The sequence below is a fragment of the Schistocerca serialis genome, chromosome 1 (genome assembly GCF_023864345.2).
Source record: "Schistocerca serialis cubense isolate TAMUIC-IGC-003099 chromosome 1, iqSchSeri2.2, whole genome shotgun sequence".
NCBI lineage: Eukaryota > Metazoa > Arthropoda > Insecta > Orthoptera > Acrididae > Schistocerca > Schistocerca serialis.
The window spans coordinates 32,504,041-32,522,246 of NC_064638.1; the positions used below are offsets into that span (position 1 = coordinate 32,504,041).

Below are 18,206 nucleotides of genomic sequence, written 5' to 3' on the forward strand. Positions count from 1 at the left end.
ATGGTGGTACAACATGCAATATGTGGTTCCATGAGCAATAAGAAGGGATGAAATGATGTTTATGTTGATCTCTATTCCAATTTTCTGCACAAGTTCTGGAACTCTCAGAACTGAGGTAATGCAAAACTTTTTTTTATGTGTGTATTTCTATATGTGCCTACTGGCAGCAATGATTTTCATCTGCTGAAGATAAGTATTGGTCAGCAGTTCTGTCTTGTACTTTTGTATTTTTCTTGAGTGAATTTTCCTTTTCATACAAAAGACTAATATTACATAATTCCCTAGAAAACTTACTGTGGAGACCAGTGGACGCACGCTCAGTGAAGCTCATATTCAGATAGTCAGTAAACTAAGTAGGGCCAGTTAAGGTCCAAGTGACAAAGGTACCAAGCACCATGCTGGGAGTAGTGTCAGATCTGCCACAACTACAAGATTTCTTTACAGAACATATCACAGTTAATAGTGACCTTTTGGGGCACCGACCTGAGATGGGCACTAAGGCACACAAGTACAAGATTTGTATAAAGTGTGTACCATAATTAATAGTGAAAACTAATGCAAGTGAAATGTCTCAAATGTAAGTCACTTGTATGAAAAAATGTTCTCAAACTGGTCCTGAAACTGTCTTGACACATGCACATGTATGAGTTAAACAAATGCTGAATTTTGCCTGCTTTTCACATATAAATCTGTCTCATTGTGGTGACCTGCAGACAGGACAGCTAGCATACTTGATGTAATCTTCTGGGCTGTTTGCAGCTAAGGATGAGAAAAGTATTTCTAGTACAGAATTGTGCAGTAAGAATATTACATAAAGGTTATAACCAAACAGGTTGCAGAAGCCTGTGCAGGGATCTAGGGACCCTTAGACTTATATGCCAAGATATACATTACATGATTGCATTTGTAGTTAATAACAAGAGTAAATTTAGAATGAACATGAAACTCTGAACCACAATACTAGAACTAAAAGTAAGTTCGATGTAGTTGAAAATCTTGTTCCACATAAACTATACATCCCTATCTAGGTTAGGGAAGAGAGTTTTATATTCAGATCAAAGATCTGTAATATGTTACAACACAAGTCCCATACATCCCCCCCCCCCCCACCACCACCACCTATTCCAGTCTGGTCACAAGCATCACATTTCCCATCAATGGTGGAGCTACTGTTGAAGCAATCATGTGATCTACAAACTAAGCTGCAACCACTGTGCTGTTTTCTACGTGGGCATAACAACCAACTAGCTGCTTGTCTGCATGAATAGCCACCAAAAAACTGTGGCTAAGAGATAGCTGGACCACCCAGTTGCTGAACATGCTGCCCAACAAACGTGTTTCACTCCAATGACTGCATCACACCCTGCACCATCTGGAGGACCCTTTCTACCAACACCAGCTTTTCTGAATTGCACTGGTGGAAACTCTTCCTGGAATATGATGTATCCTGCATTCCCAAACCCCCTGGCATCAAAGTTCACTAGTCTGTCTTTCACCCACCTATCCCTTTCCCTGCTCCCACTCCAACACTACTCAGCATTCTAATCCAACAATATACCCACTAGCCCTTTCCTGCACTTCTTTCCTTTTTTGCCTCTCTCGCCCTCAAACCTCCTGACTGCACCTGGCAGCCCTACCCTGTCTCCACCATGTCCCTGCATGCTCCTACAAGAAACACTACACCAACCCCCACCCCTAACTTGCTGTCTCCTGTCTCTTCCCTCCCCCCCCTCCCCCCTTCACCCTGCCCCAGCCTCCTCTGTATGTCCATCATTATGGCTTCTCTCATAAGGCACAGCTGCTTCTGCTTGCAGTCTGGCCACAGTGGCCAGAGACAGTGCTCATGTGTGTGTTTGTGTGTGTGTGTGTGTGTGTGTGTGTGTGTTATACTTGCATGGCCAAAAGCTCAAATTTATCACAATCTTTTTGATGTACCTGTCTCTGACTTAACATCTCTTCTGTATGGTGAGTAGCAGTCTATCACATCAAGCAAAAGACAGGAGCACTGCAGGCCTATATTCAAGCAGTTAGGAATTGTGACAGTCTTCAGCAAGTATGTGTTTTTATGTCTCATCAGCGTGAAAGAAAACCAAGGAATCTTCAGCATGAGGCAAGATATACACAATCACAATACCCGTAAAAAGAGGAGCATCGAAATACCCAGGTGTCGACTGACGTGATCGCAAGACAGCTTTCCAGTGGTTGCCCTAAAGATGTTCAACTCACTGCCTCAAGAAGCGCAATCCCTGCTGCTAGGAACATTCAGAAGGAGAGTAGCACAGGACCTGAAAGAACGCCCATTGTACTCCATTGATGAATTCTCTAATAGTGACCAAAGTGAATGGACAAACAAATATTGTTTCTATTAAGTATAAATGTCTTAATTTTGTGAATATTTTTTTAAATGTATGTATGTAATTAATCTTGATGCAGTCTGTCCAGTCATGACCGGTAAACAACACAGATCTAGTAATAATAAAGTAATATCCTTTTCATGATACTGTTGAAATGCATCATTGGTAGACATGTAAATGGAAAATCCTCTGATATTTAAAAACAAAATAAAGTTACTCCTCATTAAGCATACCTTCTACAATTTATTGAGATTTCAAGACTGAAAATTCTACATCAGCTACCGTTTAGGTTAAAAATGCCTTGCCTTGCCAGTATGTAGACAGCTAACAGTGATCTGAGTAAAGTTATATTACTGATCTTTTAAAGCATGATATTAGATAGAAACAGCACCTGAGAAGTGGAAAGAAAGGAGCTTTTCTGCTAATATGCATTAACAGTAATTCTGATAATCATGAGTATGAGCAGATTAGCACTAGTTAAACTTTTCTGTTAGCAGGCTTCATAAAAGTACCCTGCAGTGACTTCTTCTACACTCGTTCCACATCCATGAAGGATTTCCTCTATGATGGAATTCAAAGTACACTGCGTGTGAACTGCAATTCTAGGGTTAATCTTTCACTCTGCTGTGGATTGTAGGCAATTGTAAAACTACCTCTCAGAAAAAGTCTCATGGAAGACCATGATGTAACCATAGAACCCTGGATATTTAGGTAAATGCTCTTATCTGCAGGCCTGTCCAAGTATGTCTTGGAACAAGTCTCACAGCTTCGAGCAATTAGTATATCCTGCCTGCTGTCCAAACTATGTGGAAGCCCTTCTGCACATCTCAGGCAACTATTTGATGTGTCACCATACTGAGGATTTCCAGGACCATCAAACATTCTTTGCAGAATGATATTATTATAATAGCCTTCATAGTTTAACTGCTGCAGTGGAAAAAATTTAGGTTGCATGCACAACAATGCTGCTGAACAAAATTAGTGCTTTAGCTCTTTTTCTGACTACTCAGTACTTCCCATCAGTCTTTCTCCATAGGCAAGGTGAATAATGTATATCTGTGTACTGTTCTTCGACATGGAGGTGGAAGGTTTGAATCCTAGTTGTGAAAGAACTGTTCATTAGCAGTATTTGAGTAGTACGAGGAGGAGTGATAGTGGCATTGGTTTTCATATCACCAGACTTTTGTGCCAATGCCACGGGTATTGAACATACTTCCATAGCGTCGCATGGAGCAGACAATGCTGTTGATATTGATCCATCATTTGGATGGGAATGTTAAGCTTAGTGGTTCCCTTGGTGCTACGTGAGAGGAGTAGTCTATGTGCCAGCACTGTGCTTCACACTTTCCTTTCTCTTACTGTCATAAGACACAAACATGGCACCACACACTACAGTCACCTGCATTCTACAGACACACACAAAGATATCCCTCATATACCATAAGGGAAGGGTCCAATTGTGTGCAGCGGAAGAAAACCCTTTTTGATTATCAAGCTGAGCAGTCCCTCTCCTAGCCAATAATGCCATACCAACTTCTTTTTCTTTTCAGCCCATTAATTTCTACTGTCCATCAGACTCACAAAATTGTCCTAATCCTAATAATATAAGGGGTGATCAAAAAGTTTAAGGGCGTTGCTACAGCATATATGCAATGTAGCATGACTCTAGTCACGTATTTAAGCATGAATGTGGAGGTAAAGGATTAGGGTGGCATTCATGTTTTTCCAAAATGCATGCAATAAATGTGAACTAATGCAATGTTATTATCAAACATGTCCAAACAGGACCAACATACTGTTATTCTTTACTTGGCTGTTGAAGAACAAACAATGGTAGATATCCAAGACAAATGGCTCAAATGGCTCTGAGCACTATGGGAGGTAACATCTGGGGCCATCAGCCCCCTAGAACTTAGAACTACTTAAACATAACTAGCCTAAGGACATCACACACATCTATGCCCAAGGCAGGATTCGAACCTGTGACCATAGCAGTCACACAGTTCCAGACTGAAGTGCCTAGAACCACTCGCCACACCGGCCGGCCATCCCAGACATCCATCAGAGAATGAAGAATATGTATGGGCAACATGCCTGTCAATCGGCTGCTGCTTTATGATGATACACATCTCCACATCACAAATGTCATAATGCAGAAATTATGTTAAGTTTAAATGAGTACCCACCCTATACTCTTGATCTCTCCCTATATGATTATCATGCCTTCAGTCCCTTTAAAAAGGCCTTGAAGAGTTGATGATTCCTATTGGATCAGGATGTACAGCAGGCAGTTATGGATGTGCCCATGCAGCAGGACTCATTGTTTTACCAAATGGGTATCTTCAACCTGGTGGAATGATGGCCTCAATGTTCATGGTGATTTTGCCTGAATGGCATAATGATTATGGACTATGGCCTTGAATGAACACTTTTTGATTGCTACTTGTAAGCTTAAACCAATTTGTTATGTAATATCACAATTTTTGTTGCTGCAAGCCCCCTCCCCCTTTTCACTCTGTCCCTTTACATACACACTATTATTTATTTAATCAACGAAAACAATTTGGCACTTTTTGTCATACAATGATTTACGATTTTTTATGTCCGTGATCATACATTTGTCACTTTATAACTGTGATATACACACATGAAACAAAATTTGCGTACCCCAGTTCCCAGACCTCCTGAAGTAAACGTTGACTGTGGATATTGTATCACAGACACACTCCCTTTGACTGTTCAGGGATGTCACTAAACCCACACAAAGATGTAAACAACCATGCATGAGCAGTGCCTATTAGATGGAGAGGGTTTAGTTCCAGTCATACCACCAGGAAGGAGGTACATTGCTTGTGTTGTCTGTAGTTCAACCATGCCTGGATGGTCAATACTGCAGTTTGATCGTGTCTGCATTGTTAATTTGTGGCAGGAATGGCACTCAACAAGGGAAGTGTCCAGACATCTCAGAGTGAACCAAAGCGACGTTGTTCGGACATGGAGGAGATACAGAGACACAGGAACTGTCGATGACATGCCTTGCTCAGGCCTTCCAAGAGCTACTACTGCAGTGGATGACCGCTACCTATGGATTATGCCACCTTGTTGCATAATGCTTTTCGTGCAGCAACAGGATGTCATGTTATGACTCAAACTGTGCACAATGGGCTGCATGACGTGCAGCTTCACTCCAAATGTCCATAGCATGGTCCATCTTTGCAACTACAACACCATGCAGCATGGTACAGATGGACCCAACAACATGCTGAATGGACTGCTCAGGAGTGACATCACGTTCCCTTCACTGATGAGTGTTGCATATGCCTTCAACCAGACTGTCTAGCGAGTGCAGCAAGGTGAAGGTGCCCTGCTGTTTTGGGGTGGGATTATGTGGGGCTGACACACACCACTGGTGGCCATGGAAGATGCTGTAAAGGTTGTATGATATGTGAATGCCATCCTCCGACAGACAGTGCAACTATATCAGCAGCATATTGTCAAGGCATTCGTCTTCATGGATGACAATTCGCACCCCCATCATGCACATCTTTTGAATGACTTAATTCAGGACAATGACATCACTCGACAACAGTGGCCAGCGTGTTCTCCAGACATGAAATCTATCGAACATGCCTGGGATAGATTGAAAAGGGCTGTTTATGGGCAATTGTGACCCACCAACCACTCTTTTATTTATTTTATTTATTTATTCATCCGTGGAACAATAAATATTGTATGGATGTCGTCAGACATCTGAGGGATCTATGCTAAATTGCTGTTGGGGAGTGGGACAATCTGGACCAACAGTGCCTTGATGAACTTGTGGATAGTATGCCACAATGAATACAGATATGCATCAAAGCAAGAGGACATGCTACTGGGTATTAGAGGTACCGGTGTGTACTGCATCTGGACCAACCCCTCTGAAGATCTCACTGTATGGTGGTACAACATGCAATGTTTGGTTTCCATGTTGCCAGTAACCAAACATTGCAACAATCCAGAAGGAGGTAATAATTAAATTGAATTATAACTACAAGTAAATATCTGGATTGTAACTGTAAATCAATAATGACTTCTTGTAATGCTCCAACAAAGAAAGAGATAGTGATGTTACAAGAATTATAGTTTCCTAAATGTGGTGCCTTTTCAGTTTAACACTTAGTTACATGATTGAAAGTAATCAGTATTGCCATAGTGTCAAATATGATGAGATTAGGGAAACCATATATTCACTTTTCCCTGCTAAGCAATCTAGCTATATTCAGTGACTTTGTTATTTAATTGTTTGTGCATTGTCTGTCTGCTGTAGGAATACTTATTCAGCTCAACATTTGTCAAACCACTTCCAACTTGATGAGATGTTAAACTGCAGCTGTCCTCTTTTCTCCAGACTTGTAAGTGGCTGTTGCAGGATGTGCAATTATCATCTCTTCAGTGTATTTATCATTTGTGTTCTTAAAGAGAAAGTAAGCAGATTATGTACTTTAACTGCATCACTCCATGCAATTATCCCATAAAACAACAACAAATGAAAATATGCAAAGTGTATTAGCATGTCCACACACAAACAAACATAATGCAAGACACTTATCTGGGCAAACTGGATGAATGCTGATGTGATAACATCATTTCATTTTATTACGAACACTTCAGTCTCCAACTGTATTGATGACTTTTGTTAGATGAAATACAACACACTTTGCAGTAAATAATTTGGGTTTGTACAGTATGAATAAGATATAAGGCAGCTGTATTTATGGAGAGAATTCTATTTCATCATATGACTTCTTATTTACTTGATATTGCTCTCATCATTACTGTTATGAATTTTTGTATATTATATTTGCTAAACCTCCACTTTCTTCTATCTTTCATTATTGTTAGTAGACTTAATTGTGTAGATATAGTGGTCTGACATTCAGGATGATCAGCTTTAAATTATCAGTTTGGCTATTCAAATTTATATTTCACAGGGTTTCCTTGAACAAAATCATGAAAATTTTTGTGTAAATCCTGTCAAAATTAAATATCTGAGTTCCTTCATGAGTCTTTGCCACATTGTAGCTTGTGCTCTGGTTCTGGTGACTTCATTACTCACAGCACGTTAAACTGTTGGTCTGTTGTGTTAGGTTATCTTGTTTCTGTTAAGTTCCTTTCACACTGATTGTGTATCCTGCCTCAGAATAGAGTAATTATTTTTAAATTTGCACTACAGTTCAAGTTTTCAGTAGTATGCTATTTCTCTTTGATTAATTTTGCACCAGTGCTAATAACATGCCTCCTCCATGAACATCTCATCATAAATGGCATGTGGAGGTAAGTGACATGTGTAAGGGGAAAGAACATGTTGAAAACAAGAGCAATGACTATGCAAGAAAAGAATGGGATACGTCTGCCAAAAAATGGAATAAAAACATCAAAAACAGCTGCTGTAATATGAGTCATAAACCACATAAATAGGGTGTTTTGAGAAGAACATCAAAACTAATAGATAAATAAGCAGAAAAAGAGTTGCAAAGTTGTAGAGTGTGCAGTGGAATGATACAAGAAGACAAAACTATGTGGAGTGAATCGCAGTGCAAGTGGGCTGGGCCATAACCAAGACATAGGAACAAAGAGACACCATGTTGCAGGAACTAAAAGCTAGCAAAAATCCTGCACACAAATATCCAGAAACAAATACTTGACAAGGACCATTCTGTTCTTTTAGCATTTGTTTATTGACAGTACAGTATGTTCTACATCTATATTCCACAAGCCACTGGACGATGCATGGTAAATGGTAAATTGAACCGCTACCAGTTGTTCCCTTTCCTGTTCCACCTGCAAATAGACTGTCTATATGCCTCTGTAAGAGCCCTAATTTCTCTTATCTTCATGGTCCTTACAGGAAGTGTATGTGAGCCTGTCATGAGCAAAATGCTGCCAATTACATCATTTGAGCATGCCTCCTGGACCATCTTAAAGCTTCAGTTACTTATATGCTCCTTCAATTCCTTCCAGACTTGGCAAACACTCTCTTATGATGGTGTGTGACTGATACCTCTGGAGATGATGGATGTAATGGAAAGTTATACTTATTCACAGAATCAAGGTTGTTGAAGTGAGTTACTTCATGTACTCTAAGCAATGTATTTGCTTTAGTTGAAGCCAACAGCCCCAGATATATTCTGTCCCAAAGTTGTTGATCTCTCAGTGTCATAAGAAAGTGTGGTGTAATTGGTAGTGTACTACTGTGAAATGGAGGGATCTGGGTTTGAAACTGGTTGGGCACATAGTCTTATCTTGCCAGATACAGGGTGACAATTATTGAACTATATGAAAAAAACTTAGTTTCGAACTATGGTGTGCAGACAATTTGTTCAACATTTAAATGTCACTACAGATATTCACATTTAGATTAAGACATGTTTTATATGCCTGCCATCATTGACGATGATGTGGTGCTGACAAATAGCGAAATTCTGCATGACCCTCTGAAGTGTCGGAACATCGATGCTGTTGATGACTTCCTGACTGGCTGTTTTCAGCTCAGCAATGGTTTTGGGGTTATTGCTCTACACCTTGTATTTAAAATAGCCCACAAAAAGGAGTCGCATGCATTCAGATCCAGAGAATATGGCGGCCAATCAAGGCCCATGCCAGTGGCCTCTGGGCACTTCAGAGACAGAATGCAGTCCCCAGAGTGCTGCTCCAGGACATCAAACACTCTCCTGCTTTGATGGGTTCAGCTCCATCTTGCATGAACCACATGTTGTCAAAATCAGGATCACTTTGGATAATGGCATGAAATCATCTTCTGAAATCTTCACGTACCATTTGATAGCTGCCATGCCATCAAGGAATATAGCACCAATTATTTCATGACTGGGTGCTGCACACCACACAGTCATCTGTTGGGGGTGAAAAGACTTCTTGATCACAAAATGTGGGTTCTCAGTCCCCTTACTGACAAACCCATCCAAAAGAAAGTGGGCTTTGTTGCTAAGCCAAACCATATAGTACACACTAATTCCCATCCTGCCCCATGGTCAACCATGCAGTTTGAATGTCCTAACACAAACCATTTAGAAGTTATGATAATTGCATTTCGTATAGTTCATAATTATCATCCCATACAGTTATATAAATGCAGTTAAAAATTGAAGTGAATAATCAAATGAGCCTTAGATTTCACAGTTGGTAATCGATTAGAAGTTCAAACAGATTAAAGACAGGGAATGCCAATAAAGCCTAGGTGAATTAATGTTCAGGATATAACTTTGTATATTGAAAGATAAAGCTAATGAGAAATACAGATGCAGTATTAACTTAAGTAGACAAATACCTCCAAACCACTGAGATAGAAACTGCAGATGCATGTGGGAGTTATTGGGCAAGATTCATTATCAATAGCAAGCATAAATTTATGACAGGATCAATTACCAGTCTCTCCCTTGGATTCACCTGAACGATTTACAAAAAAATTAGTTTGCTAGTACATATATTCCCCAGTAGTACTATTGTCATTGGAACAAGCTTTAATCATCCACCAACCAACTAGGACATATGCAGTTTTGTAATTGATGGGCATATAAAACATCCTGTGAAATAGAATGGCTTCTCTGAAAACTAGCTAGAACAGATAGTTCAAAAACCCACTAATGGTGGAAACATATTTGATCTAATGGGAAGAAATAGATCTGTTCTGAGGATGTTGACATTGAAACTTGTATCAGTGACTATGAGACAGCTGTAACAATACTGAATACCAAGATACAAAGGCTAACTAAAACAAGGAAAAAGATTCACATATTCAGAAAACATTAGTCATATATCACTGAGGATTGTCAAACATTTAGCTCTGAACAAGAGCATGCAGATGAACTGTGGCTGACATTTAGAAGAATAGCTGACTGAGCATTGTATAGATATGCCCAAATCAAACAGTTTAATGTGGGAGGGACAAGCTCTGCTATACAGTGTCTGTAAAGAAACTTCTAAAGAAACAGTAATTACTACACAATAGATACCAAACAAACCATAAGAGTATAGATAGAGAGATGCTAAATGAAATATGTTTGGGTGTCAAAAGAGCAATAAATGAAGCCTTCAAAAATGAATAAATAGTGGCATAGTCACAGCAGAACACACAGTGGTCCAGAAAATTATTTGCATCTTTATTCCAGTTACAGGCCACAATCATATACAGGGTGCATAAAATAAAGCTGGCCCAGAAAATATTTTAAATAAGATTGACATGGCATTGACCCTTATTAATGAACATTGCAGAAGATGCTTGAAATGGCCACAAATAATGCTGATGCAGTGCTGTGTTTGATTCCTGAAACTGTTAGACATGCATACCAGTTGTGCCTGAAGGATATCAGCAATTGTGTCTTCAGTGTTCTGCTGTAGTTCTTCCAGCGGTGATGATTACTTGATTACAGAGAGATCAGCTTATCAAGGTGGACAGGAGATTGGACTGCCTTTGGTGACTGTCCACTCCTTACCAAATACCTCATGCATTCAAGACAAAGTTGTCAAGGTGGTGTGTCTTGTTGCTCTGTTTTGCCAGAAATATCCATACAGTCATCCATACTCTGTGAGTTGATCCACATATGGTCCAAACAGTTTCTGGACATAGTAGTCAGCATTTATGATATGGACATCAGTCATTTCAGACCAAACACTAACCTTGGCATTGTACATTGGCTCTTCAAAGTACTGACGAGGATTTTCTGATGCATGTTTTGTGAGTTCACATAGCCTGACATGCTGAATGAGGCCTCATCTGAAGAAATGAAAAATAAAGGATCCAAAAGTATCTGATTACACTTAACTCAGAAATCACTGGCAGAACGTAATATCTGAAAGTTTGTCCAGATGCTCCAACTCAAGCGCAACAGAAAATCTTAAGAGCTACAAATGCAGGTCCATTTCAATAAGTGTCAATTCCATGTCAGTCTTATAAATATTTTCTGGGTCAGTTTTATTTCACCCACCCTGTGCAACAAGTAATTATTTTCAGTCTATGATGACCATCTTCGAGGCCTGAGCACTGACAGTTTTCTAACAATAAATGCCATAGTCAAATCTTGTTGAAAGACATCTCACAAAATCTCAGAAATTCTTGTCATATGTAAATACTGTCAGTGTCCTGAAAGTTGGTACCCAGGCACTCATGGATGACATGTGAACTGAAATCAAAAGTAGCAAAACAGAACTATGGAACTCTATTTTCAAATTTTACTTTACTAAGAAATTTTTGGGATTACTGTTTCTGTTCCACTGTTGCACTGCTGCAAAGATGAAGAACATAGATAATAATGTCAGAGGCAATTGAAGAGCAGCTGAAATCAGTAAAACTGAACAAAGCTCCAGGGACTGATGGAATCCCTATCAGGTTCTCTGCTGAAGCTGTGGCTTAGTTAGCCTCCATTTTAACCGTGGATCCTTAAAGTGAGAAACTGCCCAGTAGGTGGAAAAAAGCAAGAGCAATCCCAGGGTTTTTTTGGATGATCCATTTTTCTACTATGAAGTACTATCTGAAATATCTACAAATATTCAGCCAGGTTTTGCTAAGTTTTAATTACTGCCAAGATTAGCAGTTCACTTTAAATGTGCAGAAATATAAAACTGTGAACTTCACACAATGAAAAACTATTAGATTCTCTGAGTACATTATCAGTGAACCATAACTGGAACCAGTCAACTCATACAAATACTTCGGTGCAGCAGCATATTGGATTATAAAAGGCAATCATCACATAGGCTCATTTGCAGATAAAGTACATGGTAGATTTCCATTTGTCAGTAAACTAAAAAAAAAAAAAAAAAAGCAATTACACTACAAGGGAGATAGCTTAAATACATTTGGGTGGCTTATCCCTGAATATTGCTGAAATGTGTGAGACCTGTAAGAATGAGTCTCTCAGTATATGTTGAACAAAGAAACCCAGTGAGTATGGTCACAAGGTAATTTGACCCATGGGAGGGCGTCAACATCATGCTGAAAAATCAGGAAACCTAAACTGGCAGGCACTTGAAAACAGGCCATGAAAGGCTGCTTAAAAATATTCAAGAACCAAAAGTAGATGAAGAATCTAGAAATATACCACAACACCCTTCATATTGATACCATAGGAATCAAAAAGGAAAGATTGACCTAACTGCAGTGAACACACAGGTATTTAAGCAATACCACTTCCTACACTCTATACACTAATGGAACAAGATGAAGATCTAACAAGTGGTACAATGTTAAGTATCCTCTCATGTGCACTTCTCACAGAGTTTCAGATTCTAGATGTATATGTAGATTGCATAGTGTTTGGACCAATGTATCAGTAATTGTACCTTGCATGGTGAAATAATAGCATAAGAAACTTTCGGGTGAGGGGACTAATTTCACACTATGAAAAAGGGAGGTAGGATTACAAGCTTATGTCTGACCAAATTTCCTCACAGACTTACATATATATGAACTTTATGGGAAAAAGTATAATGTAAATAATTTTCTGCTGAAAACTAATGTAAAATAATAAGCAATTTGGCTTACAAAAAGATTTAAAAATGTAAATAATAATATGGAAAGTGTAGATTGCTACTCACCTCATAGAGGAGTCAGAGGCAGGCCCAAAGAAAAAGGATGCTAAAATACGTTAAGCTTTCAGACAAATTCACCCTTCTGAAATAGCAACCAAACACACATTCACACAAGCAAATCTCACACAAATGTAGCCACTGACAGTGGCATTGTGTGTATGTGAGTTGTGCTTATGTGGATGTTAGTGTATTTTCTATCTTAAAAGAAGGACTTTGTCCATAAGAGAAAAATATATTAGTAGTATTTTTGTTGTGCTGTCTGAGAGGCAGCAGCTCCTCTAGGTGGTGAGTAGAAATCTATTCTTTCCACAACAATAACAACAACTGTTATTCCATCCTGGACTTTTCATTGTTTAAAATGTAAATAAGTATTTCAAAGTACTATGTCAACACAGTTGTGGTTTGAAGTTACATGAAATAAATTCATTAGTTTTATTCATAATCTATTTCTTAAAGTTCCAGTTTGCAATATATTTTCCCCTCTGTTAGTTCATATCCTCAGTATTTATGTTTGCTCTACACCTACACACCAGTTATTGTGAACACATTTTTAAATCACAATCCAATGATCACTCTAATTAGAATTTAGTTTACAGTACCTTATTTTTTGGAAACAATCAGAAGAATTTTCATTATTGCCTTTTCTTTCCTTTAGTCATAGTATACAATAATTTTTATCATTTCCTTAACAGAAATAGTCATCATATAACCAAAAAAGACTTTATAATTTATTTGTAGTATCTGCTGCAACATTTCATGTGTGGATATTTAAGATGGTTTCTATCATTAGAATTTTACCCCCCACCAGCTATCTTATTACAGATTAATGACTACTACTTCAAAAATAAATTTTCTCTTCACTCCTTTGTCCTTCAAGAGAGTAACATTCTTTCTATAACTTTTTGGGTTGTAATTAGAATTAAGGCAACAGTAGGAACATTCATTATATTACATGATGTTTTGTATTAGAGAGAAAGCAAAGCCAGTACTAACTGAATTTTGCACTGGTGCTGGAATTGATGACATTATTAAGTTGTAAGCGCTTTCCTGGTGTTCTCCAAAATATTATTTATTTGTTCACAAATCAGCTTTTAGCTTCTTAGGCCTTCATCAGGTAACAATGGGCTGAGAAGCCAAAAGAGAGTTCATAACCAAACACATAACATTTCGCCAAAAAAATTTTCTTTTTCATAAAGCCAATACAGAACAAAAATCTTCAGCACTTATTCTGAAATTAAAGTAATAGATCAATGTTGTGACCTTCTGCCTTTCTGTTACAGGGATTTGTTGGTGGAATGACTCTTGTTCTGCTGTTCTTCTCCTTCCGGAGACTACCTTTAGGGGATGCAACAACAATTATCTTCAGCTCACCTGTTTTAGTCATGGTACTGTCATTCATTTTTCTGAGGGAGCCATGTGGATTCTTCCGTACTTTCATAGTTTTCCTGCTTGTTACTGGTGTTGTGCTGATAGCAAAGCCACCATTCATTTTCAAGGTAAGGCAACATATTTGTCTATTCTGTATATCAATTTCCGTGCCTCAAATTTGTGAATGCTGCAGTTCGAAAAATTGTATGCCTGTTACCTTATGTATGAAGCAATTGATATTCTTAATTCTTGGTTCGTGACTTACCATTCATGTAACAGAACTTCTCAGTGTTGATATGATGTGTCTAGAATCAGGATTTGTCAAGTCACAAAAGGCATATTTTTCAACATGAATGAAAAACCTTTAGAGCCAAAATAATGATGACGACAAACAGTTTTCTTCCATAGTTACATCTTTAATGGTTTAATGTTTAAGTTCTATTGTTTTGTGAAATTTGATTCATAATGAACTCATTTCTTTGTTAATTTAAGTTTTTGCCTTGGAAGTTTTTGGTCCAATTTTTGATAATTTTACTTTTCTTTTTATAAAGCAGTACTCTTTTTAATTTCCAAAATCTTATGAAAAAGTACTTACAAGATCTGTTCAAAAAATTCTGTAACTTTGTCCACGAAATTTTTCTACACTACTTTTTACTTATTGTGCATGGTCTCCTTTGAAATACTCTCCTTTACAATTGATACACCACTCCAACACCATTCCCAGTTCTAGAAGCTATCTTGCTATGCCTCTTGCTGGATCATGTGAAGTGCCATCTGTCAATTTTCTTTTATCTCATCTATCATTGCAAATCCTCATCCTTTCAGTGGGGTTGGAAATGGGCCACATCTGGAGATAGAGTGGATAGTGTAATGACGGTGGCCAGTAACACTTTTGGGAACTATTGCAGAACCATCAATTGCTCAATGAACTTTTCTGAACTTGGGTCCACAGCTGTGACAGATTGTTGAAATGAGTTGATACCACCCGCAGCTACCATTTTCTTTTATTTTTAGAACTGCTGTACAATTTCAATCTCAGATCATTTTCAAGTACACATATAAAAATTCAGCAACAGAACATAATGCCATACTACTATCTGCATGTAACATGTGTAGGCACTTAACAGCATTCGCAGCAGTGGTATACTCACATTAACCACTGCACAGTCAAAACTTTTAAGTAAAGTGCAATGTTGTGTGGAAATAAATTTGTGGCATGCATTCATGTTAACAGTGCTAGTACTACTGGTTTTATAGCAACTACGACATTTGCACTTACAGGCACAATGACTATGGATGCCATGTAGACGTACCTGTGCAGATACTAGTACATCATAATGTGTCATTACTGAATTTTTGTATAAATACTTGAAAATGGTATAAGACCAAAATTGTACAATACTAGAACAAATAAATGAAAAAGACAGACTGTTTAAAAAAAGCAGTCACATTCTTATTCACCACAGACAGTCCATACATAATTGTTACACATGACAGAAATACATAATTTTTTTCATTATGAACATATATGTAGAACATTTAGCTACATAACAGCTTCTTGATATTGTTATCAGTTGACTCCTTATTGTCAGACATGCCAAGTAGGCTGTGTCATCTACAATCATTCCAGTTTCTCTCTGTCCATTTTAAATTAATTTCATACTGTATCCAGGTAGACAGCTTATGGCCTGAAGGGTGTAATGATTCTGTTTTTGAAGAACAGCTTTTATACTTGCAGTTCACATACGGAGGTTGCTCAGACTTGGGGCATTATTTCAGAGCAGTCTTTTATTAATGAATGTATCTCGTCAAACTGATACTGTTTTGAACAAGTAAGAAATGTTTGATGAACATTTTTCTTGTTAACATATTTAAAATCAGCAGCGAGAAATGTTTTATTATTAATAAGTTACAGTGTGTAATCAACAACTGACAAATGTAAGAGCACAGGAGGGGAGATGGAGATGATGCTGCATAAATCCCTTGCCTTCAGCATTGAGGAGTTGGTTGTGTGGTGGGCACTTCAAAATTTCTTAAATTCTCAGAAACAACTCTCCACAAGCTAAATTCTGAATACAGTGTAAAAAATAGATCAGAGAAAAGTTGCTGTCCTTATACAAGACTGTAATGGTACTGTAAAATCTAGAATCATCTGTTCCCACTCCAGTGGAGTACACAAGCTTAACCGGCAGTCACTGCACCTTTTGTAAGTTGATATATTTAAACGAAAATATAGTAAGCATCTACTTGCAACAGAATCACCCAAAAAATTAGATCACAGGAAAGATACCAGGAGAAAGAGTACAGGATATATTTCTCTTAGTAAAGAAACTACAAATACAGAAGCATAAAGTACCAGAAATAGAATATAATAGAGGATATATAAAAACTGTATTGAAGAAATAAGAAGCAGAAAAGAAAAGTTTCTGCAAAAAATAGGATGTGGAAGAGACAGCCATGACTTCATGCTTTAAGATATGTGCCAGCAATGTAAACATGGGAACCTTGGAAGTGCTACAAATAAGAAGTTGCACGGAAGCTGGAAAACTTAAAGAAACAGAGTAAAATGTACAACAAAATGCAAAGTGAATAGGTGAAATATGAAGTGAAAAACAAAATTACATGTTGCTGTCATGAAAGATTACTATTATTATTTCAAAAACTATAATATTACCCAGTGCATACAAATTCCATGTGTAATATATAATATAATGGACTTAATATGTAGCGATATATCAAAAATTGATAATACTTTCTTTTTCTCAGTATAAAAATGATATCTACATAAATATGTATTTTATGTGTAAATTTTTGTAACACATTATACTCTGAGTGTAAACTAATAAAACTTCTTTCTTTTCAACTTTCAGAGTGGGCCAGATGTCTACGATGTAATAGGTTACACATGTGCAATTTTTGCAACTATCTTTACAGCACTGAATATTGTTGTAATGCGTAAATGCAAAGATGTTCACTTCTCAGTTGTGGTGCTGCAGTTATCAATATGGTCACTTCTCATGTCAGCAGGAACGTTGCTGACACTGGGGCACCGCCATGACATTGGTGTATTAATCCACAGGACATGGTATGAATGGCTCTTGGCAGTGGCAGTGAGTGTTCTGGGACTCACTGGGCAAGTCCTTGTGGCAAAAGCCCTGAACTTGGAGGGTGCAGGAAAAGTATCTGTTACCCGTTCTCTTGACATTGTCTTGGCTTTTATCCTCCAGGTTTTTGCCTTTGGTGATTATCCTGACTGGGAGAGCATTCTGGGGGCTTTGATGGTGCTAGTTTGTGTTGTTGGGATAGGTCTGGAGGAACATGTATACTACATTGCTGGCATACTGCCATAATGAAGGCAATGGCACTGCTTGTATTTTGACATTACTATGTACTGCCATCAAGACTGTCAATGGAATCATGCAGAAATACTTGCTCATATATATATATATATATATATATATATATATATATATATATATATATATATATGAATATAATTGAGGGAAACATTCCACGTGGGAAAAATATATCTAAAAAGAAAGATGATGAAACTTACCAAACAAAAGCGCTGGCAGGTCGATAGACACACAAACAAACACAAACATACACACAAAATTCTAGCTTTCGCAACCAATGGTTGCCTCGTCAGGAAAGAGGGAAGGAGAAGGAAAGACAAAAGGATATGGGTTTTAAGGGAGAGGGTAAGGAGTCATTCCAATCCCGGGAGCGGAAAGACTTACCTTAGGGGGAAAAAAGGGAAAAAAGGACAGGTATACACTCGCACACACACACATATCCATCCACACATACACAGACACAAGCAGACATTTGTAAAGGCTGACGAGGCAACCATTGGTTGCGAAAGCTAGAATTTTGTGTGTATGTTTGTGTTTGTTT

General features: G+C 38.0%; 1 protein-coding gene across 1 annotated transcript in view; it reads left to right on the forward strand.

The window, feature by feature from the left end:
* LOC126410703 (solute carrier family 35 member G1-like) overlaps positions 1-17,768 on the forward strand; it is a 205,300-nt gene extending 187,532 nt beyond the window's left edge. Inside the window, exons 6-7 of the mRNA XM_050083373.1 lie at positions 14,222-14,437; positions 17,180-17,768. Of these exons, the coding sequence (XP_049939330.1) occupies positions 14,222-14,437; positions 17,180-17,659 (696 nt within the window). The 3' untranslated portion in view covers positions 17,660-17,768. The remainder of the gene's footprint in view (positions 1-14,221; positions 14,438-17,179) is intronic.
* The last annotated feature ends 438 nt before the right edge of the window (positions 17,769-18,206 follow it).